This window comes from Idiotropiscis lumnitzeri, chromosome 2 (assembly GCF_059441095.1).
Source record: "Idiotropiscis lumnitzeri isolate Australia: NSW breed Sydney's pygmy pipehorse chromosome 2, RoL_Ilum_1.0, whole genome shotgun sequence".
Classification (NCBI taxonomy): Eukaryota; Metazoa; Chordata; class Actinopteri; order Syngnathiformes; family Syngnathidae; genus Idiotropiscis; species Idiotropiscis lumnitzeri.
This window is the reverse complement of record NC_142392.1, coordinates 36,037,162-36,058,954: the sequence shown is the minus strand read 5'-3', so window position 1 is coordinate 36,058,954 and position 21,793 is coordinate 36,037,162. Positions and strand designations below refer to the sequence as shown.

At 41.0% G+C, this 21,793-nt stretch overlaps 2 protein-coding genes across 2 annotated transcripts; both read left to right on the top strand.

The window, feature by feature from the left end:
* The first annotated feature begins 809 nt into the window (after positions 1-809).
* On the top strand, positions 810-8,581 carry LOC148342432 (uncharacterized). The gene is made up of 3 exons (XM_088288179.1): positions 810-819; positions 7,311-8,137; positions 8,207-8,581. The coding sequence occupies exons 1-3, from the start codon at positions 810-812 to the stop codon at positions 8,579-8,581; spliced, it is 1,212 nt and encodes a 403-aa protein (XP_088144305.1).
* Positions 8,582-16,244: 7,663 nt separating this feature from the next.
* LOC148342431 (uncharacterized) lies at positions 16,245-17,632 on the top strand. Its single transcript, XM_088288831.1, has one exon. It carries the CDS (start codon positions 16,245-16,247, stop codon positions 16,947-16,949), a length of 705 nt encoding a protein of 234 aa, XP_088144957.1. The 3' UTR covers positions 16,950-17,632.
* Positions 17,633-21,793: the final 4,161 nt, after the last annotated feature.

Sequence of the window (21,793 nt, the reverse complement as noted above, 5' to 3'; positions counted from 1 at the left end):
CCGGCACGTCTGTGCTCTCATCGAGTGCTAATGAAAAAAAATTCAAATTCTTTTGTCTTCTGCTGCAGCTGGACATATACATTACCCCCGATTTCTTCAATGCGTCTGGTGATTGTACTCGCTGATAGACTCACGGCATTAAAGACATCTTTCTTCTCGGGACACACCTCCTCCGCGACAGCGTTCATGCATTTCTTGACAAATTCTCCATCAGTGAAAGGTTTACCACTGCTTGCTATCAGTTGAGCAACCCAAAAGCTGGCCCGAACAGATGCCTGGTTCAGCTGAGCTTGGCGTACAAAAGTATTCTTCTGAGCTAACAGTCCACTTTTTAGCTTTGAGAGTTTGTCTGCTCGCATTTGTTCGCATTTGGCCTTGCAAGCTATCATACTTGTCTTGGTGACGGGATTCATAGTGTCGCTGCAGATTGTATTCTTTGAATACCGCCACCGCCTCTTGACAGATGAGACAGACAGCCTTTTCTTTGCATTGAACAAAAAAATAATCGTTTGTCCACTGCAGGTTAAATGCCCTGCATTCTGAATCAATTTTTCTCTTACCTAATCTTTTCGCCATCATTCCGCTCTCTCTTTGAGAGGGGCGGGTTTAGGATTTTTTTTCTGGGGGGTTGCCAGATAGGGGCACAGACTGCAGAAGGTTGGAACAGAATGTCACGTTATATGCGTGTATAAAATAGTTACTGACTAATAGTTAATAATGAAAATAGTTCATAACTAAGGAACATTTTATTGCAAAAGTCCAACTTTATTATCAAATACAAATACACTTATATGAAAAAAAAAATCGAAATGCTTTCTGGTATTGTTCAGGGGGCCGGACCAAATGTGGAGGCGGGCCGTCTCCGGCCCGCGGGCCGTAGTTTGGGGACCACTGGTCTAGTGGTTAAAGAGATGAGAACTAAGAAGTGTAAAATTATAGCTATAGACATCATAGTTTCTTTCCGAGAGCCATCTCCATTCTGAACTCTCTCACACACACACGAGACCACCCTTACCTTGCAGAACAGCATCGTGATGTGTTTTTATATACCCGATTCAGTACTAAATTCCATTGCACTCTCTTATTTATTTATCTAATTTATATATTTGTCTGTATTATTGTTGTATTGCACTGGAGAGGGGAGCCCTCTAATCTCGTTGCACACTTGAGTACAATGACAATAAAGGGATTTCTATTCTATTCTATTCTAGTCGTGAATAAGCTCAGTTTGAGCACAGACCCTGGCCAGGGTGTAAATTTTAGCAGGAAAATGATTAGCTGGAAATAGAAATAATGAAGAGAAGCGCGCTTCCACGTATCGTATTGGGCACTTTGTGGCATGGAACACAGTAAGGATCGAGGCGTACCGTTGTGTGGAGGGCCCGACGGTTTTGCTGGTACGTAGCAAGAGTAATGCATTAAGTCTGGGCCGGTTCAACTCCGCTGTTCAGATACGTACCCTGTGATTACTCGTGTTCTGGTCAAGGCCACGCAAAATCAAAAACCTGGCTGCGGTCCGCCCCGTATTGGCACAGGATGTACGCAGGGGTTTGTGAAGAGATGAGATGAAAGTACGTGGAAGTTCGGCCTAATTAGGGGGGTTGCTGCTTCGTTTGTTTTTATTGTTATTTGTGTTGACACATGTGGGGCATGTGTCAAAGGGGGGAGATAGGTGCAGTATTTTGTTCTCATAATTGTTTTTTGCATGTAAGGATTTTTAATCGGACATGTCAACAATGATCATGCAGAGGTGAAAGAGTTGAAGATTGGGCACAGCAGGAAGAATGCAAGCAGAGCCCTGAGTGATGAAAACGTTTACATATGGTTAAGGAACAGGTCTCTTTGACGGCAAAAGTCTGACTATGGTAAACAATTGATAATTAGACCTCAATGAAGTGATTGTGCAGTTGAAAAAGTTCATATATTGACTGTGAAAAGCTAAAGTGAGAAACTAGGATTAACTATTTGGCAAACACTAGAACGTATTCAGTCTCGAGGAAGACTGAATGCAGTAAAATTGCAATAAGAAGAACAATAAACCAGCCCAGAGTGTTACAATGTCCTGCAAACAAAAGTTTGGGATTGCCCCTGACGGTGAAATTCCTCTCTGAACTCCTCCTTTTTGGCTCGGCAGCAACTCATGAAACAGGGAAACTGGTAAGAGATACAATTTTGTTGAAACAGAACATGAAAGGTTAAAGGTTATGTAAAACGAAAAAAAAGAAAAACATCTAATGTTCCATACTTCAGTTTGGCGACGGATGGACTACGGTAATTCAATTAATGGAACGACATTTTGAGATGGAAATGACAGGAATATGAATTATCATGTTATGAGGGGACTTTTCATATACAGTTAATTAATATAAATTAAATTACACATTTTTAGTCTGCGGATAATCCACTTCAAATTATACTGACTCATTGGTTGAGGAAAACGGGGTTATATTAGTTCAGTGGTTCTCGATTATTTCCTGTCACGCCCCCCCTACCAAGAAGAAAATACATTTGCGCCCCCCCACTACAGTTTTTTTTACATTTCGTACTCATGTACATGTTCTTTGTATATTAATGTTAGATTGTCAATAAAATATCCCTTAACAAAGCTAAATTGATAAAAAAAAATATATCATTTTGAGAACGACTATTGTGAGGATCTCGAAACTCAGCACTCTGTGGTGCGAATATTGATGCGATGATAAATATTTACTATACGTTTTTGTCTATTTTTTTTTTTTACTTTATTAACATGAACAAACCAAACGGTTATTAATGCGTACATAATATAGAAAAGACAAAAAGAGCCAGGGGGATTTCAAACAAAAATTCTATATAAATAACAAAGCAACAGTTTTAATATGTTGACTACACATTTTTGTTTATGTTCACAATCTGATTGACGTCAAACCGCTTCGTTTTGATGACGTCAGCCATTTCCGTGTTCCAGCCTGAGAGCGTCTGCTAAATTGCTCACGTAGCCATCGTCTTATTTTGTTTGGATACGTAATGGTTGCAATACAACATTTCTGTTCATAGCTGCTGGCTCTCCGCCCGAACGCGGTTTGAGTCAGACTTCTTTTCAAAGTCGAGCGTCCATCGAAGCAATTCATTTTAGCGATTAGCGTGCTTAGCGCCTCCTTGCTCGCTCTGCTGAGGCGCAAGATAGCTTGGCATTTAAAGAGCGGCGAAATAAATCACTTCCGGGTCAACAAGCGACGGGGCGACGCTTTTTTTTTAAAACCAGTACTGCGTGAACTCGGGGCACAAACAGCTTTGACAAGCTCAAACTCGCGTTGTCTGAGATCGCCTTTTTCTGTCCCAAAACCATGCAAAAAATTATGTTCCCCAGGGTCCCACGCGCCCCCCCCCAGCATCGCACCACGCGCCGAATCACTGGTGTAGCACAACAGGAGGCCGCTTGCAAATTTCGCCCAGCAGTTGAAGATGTTGCTCGTTCTCTTCTTTTATTCTACAAAGTTCCTCTTTGTACTTGGGTGTCGTTCGAGCACACATTTTCAAACGCCAATCTCAACAAATCCGCACTTGATCTCTGCTTGGCGATAACTCGTGTGCTTCTATTTGTTCGACGAGACGAATGAAAGATGGCGTCGTTTTTTTAGAGCAGCGCTGAACGGATTTCCTGCGTGGAAACTGCAGTTTGTTCTGCACTAAAGCGGAAGAACAGGACACACCCCGCTGTGATATCATTGGCTGCTGGCTATGTGGCGCACTGTCATCAACCCACGCGCCCCCCTCAGCATCGCACCGCGCCCCATTATTTGAGAATCACTGTATTAGTTAGTTAAAAAAAGAATAGCTAAATTATAGTTGACGTGTTCATGGGTGTTCTGAAGGTTCGCATGTTTATAGAATCATCCCTTTGAGTTGTGATTAAGAAGGGGATATTTTCCGAACTAATGTTAATTGTCCTTACTGACATCATGCGGAACAGTCTGTCAATGAGAAACTGCTAATCAGTATGAGTAGAATCCCCGTTTTTGCATCGATGAAAGAAAATATTGTATTGGATGGAGAAAAAGAATTGTTACACTCGTGGGTTCAGAGGGCCAAGAGTGCTAATTCACCGGGAACGGAAAACGGAAAAATAAATAAAATAAAACAGGGGGAAGCAGTTAATGCAGCAGCCGACGCATGCAGCTCCCATTGCGTCTGCTCTTTCCGTTTCCGCTGCTCCTGGGCCAGGTTCTGGTGACGCAGTGCCCACAGCAGGCTTGTTGTCCGCACCGGCCGGTCAACAAGGTCACGTAACAGAAGTAGGGGTGGTTATAGACATGGGTTGTGAGTGGGACGTGCTCTTGCTGTGGGGTCACTGGGTGATGAGCGGTCTAAACCGAGCCACTTCCTGAAATGTGCCATCCTGTGGTCCAGCGCCATGCCAGTCACAAAGAGCTCCACTAGCACGGGGCGCCATCGCTACCCCCTCCTCCGACAACGCTTCTATGGCTTCCAAATGCACAGTTGACGCCTCAACCCGATTGGGACCACATTCCACGATAGGGGTGCCCGCGGAGCCTCAGCATTCAAGGACCAGCGGGTCTTGGCATTCAGGTGACGATTGATGGACAACAGTTTTTGATGGTGGAACAAGATATTCCACGCTTTGCAAGTTCCTTCTGCATATCCCAATGAGCAACAACACTGTCACCCTTGTGGGACTCTTGAGATTGGCCGAGTCACTGCCATGGACCGAACCCACACCTGTGAAACACTGGAATTCAAGTGGGACTGAATTTCCAGAAGGGACTGAATTTGACTGTGCACATCCGCCGGGGGAAGCATATGTTGTCCTCCGTTCCAGTCGACTGGGCAGCTCTGAGACCAGGGTCTCCATCCTCCCGCAGCTGGTACGTCCTTGTTCCTGCTCTGGTCTGCGCGGTGTAGCCGCCTCCACCCCTTCAAACCACCAATTGGTCCTTTGCATTGAACACTGAGTTCTGATTATTTGGTTTGTCAGGATGCATTCACCCAATTCCGAGGGTCAGAAGTGCATCTTGCATTAGGATTATGTATTTGTGATGTCTGCCGGTGCTGCCTCGCATGTGTGCCTTGCCCCAGAGCATAGGAAACGGTATGAATTGTCTATGTTCGCTGAGCCACAAATCACATTAACTATCGGTGCGCATCATCATACTAAAGGTTTCGGCCCATTGGTGAAGACGGTTGGCAGAGTTAATTTCAGATGTAGAATACTCCATGTCACTAGCAGGGTGTGGTGTTTCAGCACCCAATCCGAATTCTTCTCTTATGAATCATTTTCCGAATTTCTCGAGACTATGGTAGACAGTGAATGGGTCACTCTGAAGCGAAAGCTCTGTTTGCGTCTCTGCCAGAGGGGGTTGTGGACCCGGGGTCTGACTGATGTTGTGCTCTGCTCCACAGCTTGTCCAATTTGTTTTTGCTATATCTGAGCCTCCCCCATTTGACAGAGTTAATGCCGGTACAACCTGGCGGACTGCTCCTCGCAAGTGACAAAGACAATCTTGGCTTGTCTCGTTTTTGACAAAAACTCTGACATATCTTGTTCAAGCAATTCCTTATGGAATGAGTCAACCTGACTCTAAAAACTGTGCACACTGCGGCAAAAAGATCAATGGCGGTTGATGAATTTTAGTGGATAAAGCACAAAGGATTAAGTTTTTTTTAAATAAATCAAGTACCTATTGGTCTTATTTATGAAACTTTTACTGGCTCGGTCAATGAACCTCGGGTGGCCCTGCACTGTTTTGTGCACGTGTGCATCGTTTCACCCCATCCAAGCAATTAAAATTCATTGAATGCATCCATCCAGGGTTGCACGGATCTCATCGGTGAAAAAGCGCATGCTGCAAGGAATGCATCTGCATCTTTGGCTTACAATGGGCTTAAAAAGGGAGAACGTCACAACCCCCTTTTCTACCAACAAGTCCAGGAACATTTAGTTCCTGGTCATAAAGTTCCTGTGGCCCAGGTGGTTTGGATCTCCCCCACAACTCATAGTTCCTGGTAATTTATCCAAATGACAATGATGACGGAACAATGGGAGGTGTTGTGTTACTTTGTTACTCATTACTGACACCCTATGGCTGTTATACATCATTGCGGTTACAAAATAATTCAGTGAACTCGTAATATTTTGGTGTATCTTCGTCGAATTTGAATACATATTGGATAACTTTAAAATATACAGTCATTATTCAAATATGTCAACATGAAAGTCAGAGTGAAAGTGTTGTTGCTTAACGCTTATGTGTAAGAACTTTTACTCTTCAAACGTAATTTTGTTTTAAAATTTATTTCAAAACAGATATTTTATAAAAATAAAAAGGGTAATGTCGGAACTTACTCGCAGGATAAATGTCATTTTGGGTCAAAAAAAACAAACGTAAATCATACAATAAATAGCGACTCTGATTCCAGGGCCCCTTTAATTCTTTTAGGGATCCAGATTATAATGGAAGCAAAAAGTACCCACGATGAAACTATCCATAAATGCAAAATGAAATACTTGAAAACATATTTCGCTTGAACGATTCCTATTTTATCAATGACATTATGTTGCGATGGCCCCCAGTGGCCCCCATTAATAAGTTAGGGTCCCACAACAGGTGTTCCATCAGACGCACACAATAGCCTGTGTGTGCTAACTTCAGCTTGCTTCCAGAAACGTCTGTGACTATGTCAAGAATGAAATCGGGCATCAGCCGCAACGTGCTTCCTTTTTAGATGCTCGTTTATCACTGTTGTGCTGCTAAAGGGAGGTTTACATCGTAGGACGTAATTTTGTGAAATGTCCCCTATGGTCCGGTCCAAGTTGGGGTCGCACGCATTGCTCCGTGTGCGGCAGGCACAAGTCAAGGTAGCACGGTAGAAACAATATAAGACAAAGTCGCCACCTGAACTTTGACTTGACCAAACCAAATTTGTCTTTTTGTGTCCTACAGACGTCAGTGATAACTATCTCCGTTCTGTGAAAGAGGAGCCAGACTTGACTCACATCAAAAAGGAGGAGGAGGAGGAGGAGATCAACAAGTCACCAGTGAACTTTCTCCCTATAAAGACTGAAGATGAAAACAAGGATGACAGTCAGGACAACAGAGGGGCGGAGCCTGCAAGCAGCAGCTCAAGTCATCACATGACAACAGAAGGTGATGAAGACCACTGGGGGCCATCACAAGCACATAATGAGGACACATTCTCAGACGCCCATGACAATGATGATGATACTAATGATGATTATGATGATGATGGGCAAGCCAAAGGTGAAAGGGCATGTCACACTGACTCATTCACTTCAAAGCTGTCTTTAAAAGGGCACAGAAAAACACACAGTGGTGAAAAACCTTTTTCCTGCTCGGTATGTGGCAAAAGCTTCTCTCGAAAGTCTCATTTAGTAAGGCACACAGGAACGCACAGTGGAGAAAAACCTTTTTCCTGCTCAGTTTGTGGCAAAAGCTTCTCTCAAAATTCAAGTTTAACAGAACACACAAGAACACACAGTGGTGAAAAACCTTTTTCATGCTCAGTTTGTGGAAAAAGCTTCTCTCAAAAGTTTCAATTAAAAATCCACACAAGAAGACACAGTGTTGAAAAATCTTTTTCCTGCTCAGTTTGTGGAAAATGCTTCTCTCAAAATTCAAGTTTAACAAGTCACACAAGAACACACACTGGAGAAAAACCTTTTTCATGCTCAGTTTGTGGAAAAAGCTTCTCTCAAAAGTCGCATTTAACAAGCCACGCAAGAAAGCACAGTGGAGAAAAACCTTTTTCCTGCTCAGTTTGTGGCAAAAGCTTTAATGTAAAGTCATTTTTAACAAATCACACAAGAACACACACTGGAGAAAAACCTTTTTCATGCTCAGTTCGTGGAAAAAGCTTCTCTCAAAAGACACATTTAACAAGCCACGCAAGAACACACAGTGGAGAAAACCCTTTTTCCTGCTCAGTTTGTGGCAAGAGTTTCTCTCGAAGGTCTCATTTAATAATTCACTCAAGAACACACACTGGTGAAAACCCTTTTTCTTGCTCAGTTTGTGGCAAAAGCTTTTCTTTTAAGTGGAATTTAAAAACACATACTCGATTACACACTGGAGAAAACCCTTTTTCATGCTCAGTTTGTGGAAAATGCTTCTCTCGAAAGGCAAGTTTAACAGAACACACAAGAAATCACAGTGGAGAACACCCTTTTTCCTGCTCAGTTTGTGGCAAGAGTTGCTCTCGAAAGTCTGATTTAATAAATCACACAAGATCACACACTGGAGAAAAAACATTTTCCTGTTTGGTTTGTGGTAAAAGCTTTTCTCTAAAATCATATTTAACAAGTCACACAAGAACACACACTGGAGAAAAACCTTTTTCCTGCTCAGTTTGTGGGAAATGCTTCTCTGAAAAGTCACATTTACGAAACCACACAAGAACGCACAGTGGAGACAAGCCATTCAGTTGCAGCGTTTGTGCTAAAAAATTCTTTTCTAAAACGGGTGCTGAGAGACACAATTGTGCTGGCGAGAATTGCAGCAATCCTTGGAGCTTAAAAAATGGACAAAAAAAACTGAAGGAACTGACTCTTTGTGGTAAGATGTAAATGTGATTTTGAAAAATGTAATTTTGCAAAGCTCTTTTATTGACATTAAGCCAATGGGATGAGTGCCAGAAGAACCATTGTGTCTGAGTGATGATTTTTTTTTTTTGTGTTTACATAAAACATGTAAATAAAAATAATTGCCTTTGCTTGGAACAACATTTTTTAACATTATGCTTTTCAGTTGTCTTTTTAATCGTACTTAATGGAAAAGGTGTGAGAAGAAACGGTGCTTATGAATTCGTTGCCTTCCACAATCATCAATAAAATCACTTGTTCAACTTGCTCAACTGGCCTTCATTACGCTGTGTGAAAAGGTGAAAAACTGAACTAGAAGTTGAACGATAAAAAAAACCAGACCGAGAAACGCAAATCGTCTCAGTTTCTCTCAAAAGTTTTGGAATGTCAGGAGTTGGCAACTTGATGGCGACTGGAGTCAGCGCTGGTTTTCTCGCTGTGTTTGGCTGGCTCGTATATGTATGGTCCATTGAACATAACTCAAACTCTTCAAATATCCCCTCAGATATATTTAATATTTCGCTTTCTGAATAAATTTCTGACGAGCTAAAACCACTTTCTAGGTTGAGCTCTATCAAGCATTTGGGGTTTGTTGCTAAGCAGAATCTCACTTCGGAAAAACTTAAATCATTTGTCAAATATACCAAATATTTTTTTTTATGCTATATTATATTTTTTATACATTGGATTAGATATATAATTAAATAGGGAAATATTAAAATTGGAAACCACATACAGACTTAATTCAATTAATAACAAATATAGAAACATTTTAGAAATATTGAACTCATTGAGAAGAGTCCTGATCTTGAAATAAATTTTGAATTGTAAAAAATACTAAAAAAATTAATTCAATAACCCGACCCTGGATGAGCGGCAGAAAATGGCTGGATGGATGGAATAATTTAAATTGCACACATTTTCAAAAGAACAAATATGTTCAGAAATATTCAAGTCTGAAATAAAAAGGTTCAAATTGTTGATAATTTTACATACTAAAACAATTGAATAAATATTGTATTATTACATAAGCAAGCTTAAATATACTTTGAGATAAATTTAAAAAAAGTCATGTATTTTTAAATGGCCTAATATAGATATGGGAAGTAATTCTCTTTATGAAACTATGAAGGTTCTGGAGCTCACAGAAGTGACAAGTCTTGGTTCTGAAGTTCCGATGTAACCAGATACTGCCCTGAGAGAAAATAGGCCTGAGCATTGTTTATGGTGGGGGCAATTCTCTCGCCAGGTCAGTGACCTTCCAGGGTATGGAAGTAATTTAAGGTGGTCACGAGTAGACTGGTCGTATCAACGGGGAGACGCATCTGCTCTCCCTCTGGGGGACTTTTGGACGGAAATCCCGAAGACTAGCGTGATGGGAATGCATATGCAACAAGGGAAAATTAGATATTCATGTCCTATTTGGGCATTCCCTAAAAGAAGGGAATGTCTGAGAGGGGGCTGCACATGCCGGAGCGCACACACGCACACGTTTTTGGGGAGACTTCTTTTGACATCAGCATGTGACGAGAAAAAAATATTTTTCGAACCAGTTCTTTTCCATCACCAATCCAGCCTTGCTCGGCTGCCTCTCCGGAAGGAAGCAAGGACCCACACTTCAAAGACAAAATATACGACATATTGAAAGAAAAATAATACTCAAATATTGAAATAAGTATAGAATTGAATGAATAAACAACAAAGAAATAAATACCTCCTGGAAAATATCCTTATTTATCAACATTTCTCAAAGCACAACATTTCGATCAGATTGAGTTCTTGCTTGCACATTCTTAAACAATCGTAAGTTTTTTACTTTTAATTTTTAAGTTAATTCAGTGCATTTCACACCTGTGCCTTCAGTGAAGTCCTACTTTGTCCTACTTGAATAAATCCCCATCAAAATACCATCATTTATGACACCACGGCTGGACAAATAATATCCAGAAACACACTTACGCACCACTGAGTGAGTGTTGGACGATATAGCTTCTCTTGAAAGGTCCGACTTGAAAATGTCCTTGCAAGTGTGTCTGCAATTAAATCCATGCTTTTCCCTCCTTCGGCCATTGTGGTTCAAAAAAAGCAAGAATATATTTTAGATTTTCGAACGGCCGCCAATTACGACTTTCGAGTGTGTTGATTCGGCATCGCGCTGCCCCCTCACGAGTGAGTATCCAATCACAAAACGCTTTCCTCACCCTCAGCATAAGGCCAGCGAAAAGGCTCACTGTAACCAACTCGTGATCTTATTGGCTGTCGCAACCGTCTAACAAGGCCGTGAAATTGAAAACCTACAACAATCAGCCAATAAAAACAAAGGGATGTTGTAGGCTAAAAGTGACAGCAAAGGGAAGACAACACAAATTAACGTTCACAATTGTGCCAAGTGGACTGGAGTCAATCCTTGGAGACAAGACATCTGAAGAGCTTGGACTGGTAAAAAGAATTTACCAAATCAACAGCAAGGATGTCAATAAGAAGAACAAAGTGTTGCAGAGTGAAGGTAGTAAGAGTGTAGGGAACAAATACTTTTCTGTCTTCAAAGGTAGCGTACCTTGTCCTTACAAAATACAGCTCAAGGAAGATGCTAAACCTGTAGTACATGCCCCGAGAAGAGTTCCAGACCCTCTCAAAGACAGATTAAAAAAGGAACTGAACAGAATGACACCGATCGGAGTCAGAGAGAAAGTGGAAGAACCCACCGACTGGGTAAATTCCATCACGTGTGTTAAAAAGAGGAACTCCCCAGAGTTACGTGTTTGCCTCGACCCTAAAGATCTGAATGAAAACATTAAAAGAGAATATTATCAGATTCCCAAGCGTGAAGAAATCCTGAGTGACATGGCAGGTGCTAAGTACGTTAGCAAATTAGATGCATCGCATGGATTTTGGCAGCTCAAGCTGGACACTGAAAGCAGCAGGTACACCACCTTCAACACACCATTTGGGCTTTTCTGTTTTCTGAGACTGCCATTTGGCATAAAGTCTGCGCCTGAGCTCTTTCACAGAGCTATGGAGTCAATCATAGAAGGTCTGGAAGGAACCCGTGTGTACATTGATGATTTGGTTGTTTGGGGAAACACGGAACAAGAACACAATGAAAGACTCGAGGAACTGCTACAAAGAGTTCAAATGAATGACTTAAACTAAAACGAGAGAAATCTCTAATCTCGTTGCACACTTGAGTACAATGTCAATAAAGGGATGTCTGATTTCTGAAATGTCTGTTTGGAGTTACAGAATTGACACAGCAGATGGAGTAGTGCCAGACAGAACCAAAGTGCAAGCAATGCTGGACATGCCAGCTCCAACTGAGAAAAAAGGACTTCTGCGAGCAATGGGGATGATAAACTTCCGGGGCAAGTTCATTCCAAACCTCTCTTCAAGGACAAAGTCCCTAAGTTTGCTGCTGCATCACAACGTAGTCTTTGAGTGGACAACAAAACATGACGAAGAATGGCAAGATCTAAAGAGAACTGTGACAACTGAGCCAGTCCTTGCCTTCTTTGATCCATCAAAACCAACCAAAATTTCCACGGATGCGTCGAAAGATGGGCTAGGTGCCGTACTGCTGCAAAAGGCGAGAAACACTTGGCAACCTGTAGCCTATGCATCCAGGTCAATGTCAGAGACTGAAAAACGCTCTGCTCAGATCGAAAAGGAGTCACTGGGTTTAGTGTTTGGATTTGGCAAATTTCACACGTATGTTTATGGACTGCCCACGTTCATAGCAGAGACTGATCATAAGCCACTGATTTCAATTAGAAAGAAAAATCTCAATGACATGACGCCCAGAATTCAACGCATGATGATGACATTGCAGCGCTATGATTTTGAGCTAATATACACGCCTGGAAAATACATAGTGCTTGCTGATGCGTTATCCCGAGCGCCGCACCCTAACAGTGACATCAAGGACTGTGTTACGGCGGAGGAGGCTGAGGCTCACATCAACATGGTCACAGCCGCACTTCCTGCTACTGACGCTATGCTGTCAGTCTTGAACAAAGTGTCACAATGTATGAACAATGGATGGTCAAAAGGGAACTGCCCTCAGTTTTACCCGATGAGAGCGGAGTTGTGCATGGCGGACGGCCTCCTGCTGAGGTTGGACAGGATTGTAGTTCCACAAGCTATGCACAAGGACATGCTTCAGCGTCTTCACAAAGGACACCTGGGAGTGGAGAAATGTAAGAGAAGAGCACGAGAAGCCATCTACTGGCCGGGCATTAACAAAGACATAGAAGAAATGATTTAAAAATGCCAAGTTTGCAAAAAACATCAACACAAACAAGTCAAAGAGCCAATGCTGGTAGCTGACCTTCCCACAACTCCCTGGCAGAAGGTAGGCACTGATTTGTTTCATATAAGAGAACATTATCAGATTCCCAAGCGTGAAAAAATCCTGAGTGACATGACAGGTGCTAAGTACTTCAAATTAGATCCATCGCATGGATTTTGGTATTCATAAATGTGTTTGGTTTGCTTTTGTGAATAAAGATTTTACAAAAAACGTATGAGTAAATATTTATCATCTCATCAATATTTGCACAACAGAGTACTGAGATTCGAGATCCTCACAATAATAATTCTCAAAATTATATTTCTTATCAATTTAGCTTAGTTAAGGGATATTTTATTGACAATCTAACATCACTATACAAAGACAGAAAAAAAATTGGTGGTGGGGGGAGGCGCATCTTTTTCTTCTTGGTAGAGGCCTGCGTGAAATAATTGAGAAGCACTGCTAGTATATGCAGACATTATATTCATACAATCTTGCAGCCCGAGTGAACCGCAGAATCGGTCAGAGAATCGTAAACGTCCCACTGCTGGAGCAGCAGAGGCTTCTCGGGGCATAGGCGGAAGTGACGCGAAAGATGACTCACCAATGTGGCGTGAATTTAGTTATTTTGTGAAATTTTTTTTCAACCGAATTAAAATATTACATAGAATATATATTAAAATAGAACAGCCAGGGGTAAAAACAAACATAGAGGCAAAGAAAGATATTTAAAAAATACGTGCTTAAAGCATGACGTCATTACCAAGCGCGCAGCTTCCGAAGGACCTCGACCACATCCACCGACCCGTCCACACCGGAACAAAAAATCCCACCGCTAAATTCTTCTGATTTAGTGTGGAACTGACTGTAATTTTCTCAAAGGATGTCCAGTGCTACTCTAAAGGACTACGACATAATTCATTAAGTTTTTGTGTGCCGATAACCTCATCTTCGCGCGTTGATGCTTTTCGGCGTATTTAGCTTAGCTTGTTAGCTAGCTAGCCGCTAACAAAAAGAGGCACATGACTCATCGCCAAGCAGAGATCAAGTGTGGATTTTTTGGAATTATCATTTGAAAATGTGTGAAAGAACGACACCCAAGTACAAAGAGGAACTTTGTGGAATAAAAGAAGAGAACGAGCAACATCTTCAACTGCTGGACGAAGTTTGCAATCAGCCTCGTGTTGTGCCACTCAAAGCAGGTTTGTACACGTTTTACTCTCATTTGCTTTGTAAAGAACGACTTTCTATCGTTAAAAATATGAATAACAACATTAAGTTTTTTGGGGGAAATCGTCCAAGGTTATTGCCGGTTTTTTTTAAATATTGCCTTTTACTTGTCGGTTTGCCGAACATTTGTTTATGCCAAATTAAATCAGTGCAGAAAATAAATGCCAAAGAATAACCAATAGTGGGGGGTGAACTCCATGTTTTCCCAGTATAAAATTTGAACTCGTTTAACATTTTACATTTTCTGTTTTTTATATCTTGTTCAAGCAATTCCATACGGAAGGAATTCTGTCCGACTCTAAAAAATGTGCACTCTGTGGCGAAAACATCAATGGCGGTTGATCAATTTTAGTGGATAAAACTCAAAATATTAAGTTTTTTTTTTTTTTTTTAAATCAAGTACGTATTGGTTTTATTTATTTATTAACTTTGTACTGGCTTCGTCGGGTGAGAGTCAATGAACCTCGGGTGGCCCTGCACTGTTCTGTGCACGTGTGCGTAGTTTCACCCCATCCAAACATTTAAAATACATTGAATGCATCCATCCAGGGTTGCACGGATCTCGATCAGTGAACAAGCGCATGCTGCAAGGAATGCATCTGCATCTTTGGCTTACTATGGGCTTAAAAAGGGAGTACGCCACAACCCCCTTTTCTACCAACAAGCCCAGGAACATTTAGTTCCTGGTAATAAAGTTCCTGTGGCTCAGGTGGTTTGCATCTCCCCCGCAACTCGTAGTTCCTGATAATTTATCCAAATGACATTGATGATGTATCAGTGGGATGTCTTGTGTTACTTTGTTACTCATTACTGACACCCTATGGCTGTTAACCATCATTGCAGTTACAAAATAATTCAGGGAACTCTTATAATATTATGGTGTATCTTAGTCTAATTTGAATATGTATTGGATAACTTTCATATAAACAGTCATTATTCAAATATGTCAACATGAAAGTCAGTGTGAAAGTGTTGTTGCTTAATGCTTATGTGTAGGGATTTTGTCTCTTCAAACATAATTTTGTTTTAAATTTTATTTAGAAACAGAAATAATTATTTTTTTAAAAAGTAAAAAGGGGAATGTTGGAACGTACTAGCAGGCTAAAAGTCATTTTGGAGAGAAAAAAAACAAAAACGAACGTAAATCATGCAATAAATAGCGACTATGATGCCTTTAATTCTTTTTGGTATCCAGATTATAATGGAAGCAAAAAGTACCCACGATGAAACTATCTCTAAATGCAAAATGAAATAATTGTAAACATATTTCACTTGAAGGATTCCTATTTTTTTAATGTCATTTTGTTGCGATGGCCCCCAGTGGTCTGCATCAATATGTTGGGGTCCCACAACAGGTCTTCCATCAGACGCACACAATAGCCTGTGTGTGCTAACTTCAGCTCGCTTCCAGAAACGTCTGTGACTATGTCCGGAATGAAATTGGGCATCAGCCGCAACATGCTTCCTTTTTAAATGCTCGTTTATCACTGTTGTGCGGTTAACGGGAGGCTTACATCGTAGGACGTAATTTTGTGAAATGCCCCCATGGTCCGGTCCAAATCGGGGTCGCACACATTGCTCTGTATGCAGCAGGCACAAGTCAAGGTAGCACGGTAAAAACAATATAAGTCAAAGTCGCCGCCTGAGCTTTGACTTTATCAACCCAAATTTGTCTTTCTGTGTCCTGCAGACGTCAGTGAAAACGATCTCCGTTCTGTGAAAGAGGAGCCAGACTTGACTCACATCAAAAAGGAGGAGGAGGAGATCAACAAGTCACCACTGAACGTTGTCCCTATAAAGACTGAAGATGAAAACAAGGATGAGAGTGAGGACAACAGAGGGGCGGAGCCTCCAAGCAGCAGCTCAAGTCATCACGTGATAACAGAAGATGATGAAGACCACTGGGGGCCATCACAAGCACATAATGAGGACACATTATCAGACGCTCATGTCGATGATGATGATGATAATGGGCAAGCTAAAAGTGAAAGGGCATGTCACACTGACTCATTCACTTCAAAGCTGTCTTTAAAAGGGCACAGAAAAACACACAGTGGTGAAAAACCTTTTTCTTGTTCAGTTTGTGGGAAATGCTTCTCTCGAAAGTTTGATTTAACAATCCACACAAGAATGCACAGTGGAGAAAAACCTTTTTCCTGCTCGGTTTGTGGCAAGAGTTTCTCTCAAAAGCCGCATTTAACAACCCACACAAGAACACACACTGGAGAAAAACCCTTTTCCTGCTCAGTTTGTGGAAAATGCTTCTCTCAAAAGGGAAATTTAACAGAATACACAAGAACACACAGTCGTGAAAAACCTTTTTCCTGCTCAGTTTGTGGCAAAAGCTTTTCTCTAAAGTTCCGATTAACAGAGCATGCAAGAACACACACTGAAGAACCTCTTTCTTGCTCATTTTGTGGTAAAATCTTCTCCCATAAGTCACATTTAACAGAACACACAAGAACACACAGTGGTGAAAATCCTTTTTCCTGCTCAGTTTGCGGAAAAAGTTTCTCTCAAAAGGCAAGTTTAACAAGACACACAAGAACTCACAGTGGAGAAAAACCTTTTGCCTGCTCAGTTTGTGGTAAACGCTTCTCTCGAAAGTCTGATTTAAAAATACACACAAGAACACACACTGGAGAAAAACCTTTTTCCTGCTCAGTTTGTGGAAAATGCTTCTCTGAAAAGTCACATTTAATAAAACACACAAGAACACACAGTGGAGATAAGCCATTCAGTTGCAGCGTATGTGCTAAAAAATTCGCCACTAAATGGCAGGCTGAGAGACACAATTGTGATGGAGAGAATATACGGCTGGGCAATATGACCTAAAATAAAATGAGCAATTTTACCTCGATAACGATGAATCACGATAAATTTCCGCCCGTGGACCAAAATCAAAATAAATGCAGGAAATACATAACTGTTTTCTTTATTGACCAAGTGGTACACATTACTTTCAATGGAAAATAAAAGTACAAAAATCATGTGTAGAAGCCTTCCAAATATCTTACTTTGCATGACTTGAACAATGTCACAAAGAACAGGAGAAAAAGGGTACTTCTCGCAAAATTTTCTCTGCAAATAGATTGTGCCAAGATGCTGTTGTCACGATCCGCCGTCCGGCGAAGAAGAGGAGGTGATGCAATCGCCGCACGGCGAGAAGGAGGTGGACCCAAAATGCGAGGAGGCAGGGATAAGGGTAACTTAAATGGATTTTAATTGGCGACAACCGAAGGGCAAACCAGGGTACAAAGCGGGGTAACACGGAACAATGACCCGACACTGTAAGGATTGAGGGACCTAATTGTTGGGACAGAAAAGCGACTGTCCTCAGCGAAGCCGAACCGAGATCTTACATTGTGGAAACAAAGGATGGACAAAGAGTGAGGAGGAACAGGAGGAGTTTGCTGAAGGTTCCCGAGGACTGTGAGAAATCTTCTGATAAGGCTGAGGCTGCAAAGCAGGCGGATACATCGAAGGAGCACAGACCTCAACCACCAGCAATTTCTGGGATTACTGAACCTCTTCGAAGATCAACAAGAGTTAGACGACAACCGGACAGGCTGATTGAAAATGTTTAATGTTGTGTTATTGTTGCTAAAATTGTTGTAGAGCTGCTCGTTGTCAGAAAAAAAAATGGGTAGATATTGAAAAGAAGTGAAAATAATTGCGAACAAAACAAAATTATTATAATAATAATTATAAAATAAAAAAGCTTTATTAAAAAAAAGGCATAGGACTTGATTAACGTTTGAAAGGGAGATGTAATGATAGCCGTTATATCATTAGTCACTAGTTGGCAGTATTGCCTGATGTTTTGGTTACCAGACGAACAAGTGTGTCTGCACATAGACGAGAATGCAAGTCAATAAATAAAGAGACACAAGCTTGCAGCATCACGTTGCCTGCGTGACTTCTTAAAATAGAAGACGGAACATTACAGTAACCATTAAAAAAAAACGTATAGTAACCATAAAATTGTTTTTTAAAAAAACGTATCGTAAACATACTAAAGCTGTTGCTTTATGTTATTTACAAAGAATTTTTGTTTAAAATCCCCCTGGCTCTTCTTTTTGTCTTTTCTATATTATGTACGTATTAATAACTGTGTTTGGTTTGCAAATGTCAATAAAGTTGATACAAAAACTATTAGTAAATATTTATCATCTCATCAATATTTGCAAAACAGAGTACCGAGTTTCGAGATCCTCACAATAATAGTTCTCAAAATTATATTTCTTATCAATTTAGCTTAGTTTATGGATATTTTATTGACAATCTAACATCAATATACAAAGACAGAAAAAAATTGGTGGTGGTGGGGCGCGAATCTTTTTCTTCTTGGAAGGGGCGGGCGTGAAATAACTGAGAGGCACTGCTAGTATATGCAGACATCATATTCATACAATCTTGCAGCCCGAGTGAACCACAGCATTGTTGCTTCGTTCGGTAGGAGAAACGTAAACGTCCCACTGCTGTTGCAGCAGCGGCTTCTCGAGGCATCGGCGGAAGTGACGTGGGAGCAGACTCGCCAATGTGGCGTTAATTTAGTTATTTTGTTTTTTTTTTTTATCAACCGATTTAAAATATTATATAAAATATATATTGAAATAGAACAGCCAGGGGTAAAAACAAACACAGAGGCAAAGAAATATATTTGAAAAATACGTGCTTAAAGCATGACGTCATTAGCAAGCGCGCAGCTTCCGAAGGACCTCGACCACATCCACCGACCCGTCCACGCCGGAACAAAAACACCCACCGCTAAATTTTTCTGATTTAGTGTAGAACTGACTGTAATTTTCTCACAGAATGTCCAGTGCTACTCTAAAGTACCACGACATAATTCATTAAGTCTTTGTGTGCCGATAACCTCATCTTCGCGCGTTGATGCTTTTCGGCGTAGTTAGCTTAGCTTGTTAGCTAGCTAGCCGCTAACGAAAAGAGGCACATGACTCATCGCCAAGCAGAGATCAAGGGCGGATTTTTTGGAATTATCATTTGAAAATGTGTGAAAGAACAACACCCAAGAACAAAGAGGAACTTTGTGGAATAAAAGAAGAGAACGAGCAACATCTTCAACTTCTGGGCGAAGGTTGCGAGCAGCCTCGTGTTGTGCTACACAAAGCAGGTTTGTACCCGTCTTACTCTCATTTGCTTTCTATCGTTCGGAATATGCATCACAACATTAAGTTGTTTGGGGAAATGCGTTCAAGGTTATTGCCGTTTTATTTTTAAATATTGCCTTTTACTTGCAGGTCTGCTGAACATTTGTTGATGCCAAATGAAATCAGTGCAGGAAATAAATGCCAAAGAAAAACCATTAGTGGGGGGTAAACTCACTAAAATGTTTTTCCCAGTATCAAATTTGAACTGATTATTTAACATTTTACATTTTCTGGTTTTTATATCTTGTTGAAGCAATTTCTTACGGAAAGAATTCTGCCTGACTCTAAACAATGTGCACACTGCGGCGAAAACATCAATGGCGGTCGATCAATTTTAGTGGATACAACACAAAATATTATGTTTTTTTTTTTTTAAAGTCAAGTACGTATCGGTCTTTTCTTATTCATTAACTTTGTACTGGCTTGTTCGTATGAGAGTCAATGAACCTCGGGTGGCCCTGCACTGTTCTGTGCACGTGTGCGTAGTTTCACCCCATCCAAACATTTAAAATACATTGAATGCATCCATCCAGGGTTGCACGGATCTCGATCAGTGAACAAGCGCATGCTGCAAGGAATGCATCTGCATCTTTGGCTTACTATGGGCTTAAAAAGGGAGTACGTCACAACCCCCTTTTCTACCAACAAGCCCAGGAACATTTAGTTCCTGGTCATAAAGTTCCTGTGGCCCAGGTGGTTTGCATCTCCCCCGCAACTCATAGTTCCTGGTAATTTATGCAAATGACAATGTTGTGTTACTTTGTTACTCATTACTGACACCCTATGGCTGTTAAGCATCATTGCAGTTCCAAAATAATTCAGTGAACTCTTAAAATATTATGGTGTATCATAGTTGAATTTGATTACATATTCCAGAAACGTCTGTGACTATGTCAGGAATGAAATCGGGCATCAGCCACAACATGCTTCCTTTTTAAATGCTCGTTTATCACAGCTGTGCTGCTAAAGGGAGGTTTACATCGTAGGACGTAATTTTGTGAAATGTCCCCATGGTCCGGTCCAAATCGGGGTCGCACGCATTGCTCCGTATGCGGCAGGCACAAGTCAAGGTAGCACGGTAGAAAATAAGACAAAGTCGCCGCCTGAGGTTTGACTTGACCAAACCAAATGTGTGTTTGTCTTTCTGTGTCCTACAGATGTCAGTGAAAACGATCTTCGTTCTGTGAAAGATGAGCCAGACTTGACTCACATCAAAAAGGAGGAGGAGAAGGAGCAGATCAACAAGTCACCACTGAACGTTGTCCCTATAAAGACTGAAGTTGAAAACAAGGATGAGAGTGAGGACAACGGAGGGGCGGAGCCTACAAGCAGCAGTTCAAGTCATCACGTGACAACAGAAGGTGATGAAGACCACTGGGGGCCATCACAAGCACATAATGAGGACACATTATCAGACACTCATGACAATGATGATGATGATGATGATGGGCAAGCTAAAGGTGAAAGGGCATGTCACACTGACTCATTAACTTCAAAGCTGTCTTTAAAAGGGCACACAAAAACACAAAGTGGAGAAAAAACATTTTCATGCTCATTTTGTCGCAAAAGCCTCTCTCGAAAGTCACAATTAACAAGGCACGCAAGAACACACAGCGAAGAGAAGCCTTTTTCCTGCTCAGTTTGTGGCAAAAGCTTTTTTTAAAGTCATATTTAATAAAACACACAACAATACACAGTGGAGGAAAACATTTTTCCTGCTCAGTTTGCGGGAAAAGTTTCTCTCAAAAGTCACATTTAACAGACCACACAAGAACACACAGTGGAGAAAAGCCTTTTTCTTGCTCAATTTGTGGCAAGAGTTTCTCTCAAAAGTCGCATTTAACAATCCACACAAGAACACACAATGGAGAAAAACCCTTTTCCTGCTCAGTTTGTGGAAAATGCTTCTCTCATAAGGCAAATTTAACAAGCCACACAAGAACACACAGTGGAGAAAAGCCTTATTCTTGCTCAATTTGTGGCAAGAGTTTCTCTCAAAAGTCGCATTTAACAATCCACACAAGAACACACAGTGGAGAAAAACCCTTTTCCTGCTCAGTTTGTGGAAAATGCTTCTCGAAAAAGTTTAATTTAATAAAAAACACAACAACACATAGTGGAGAAAAACCCCTTTCCTGCTCAGTTTGTGGCAAGAGTTTCTCTCGAAAGTCACATTTAACAATCCACACAAGAACACACAGTGGAGAAAAGCCTTTTTCTTGCTCAGTTTGTGGCAAAATCTCTCAAAATGCAACGTTAACAAGTCACTCAACAACACATAGTGGAGAAAAACCCTTTTCCTGCTCAGTTTGTGGCAAAGGATTCTCTCAAAAGGCACATTTAACAAGTCACACAACACATAGTGGAGAAAACCCTTTTTTCTGCTCAATTTGTGGCAAGAGTTTCTCTCGAAAGTTGCATTTACGGATCCACTCAAGAACACACAGTGGAGAAAAACCCTTTTCCTGCTCAGTTTGTGGCAAAAGCTTCTCTGTAAAGTCAAAT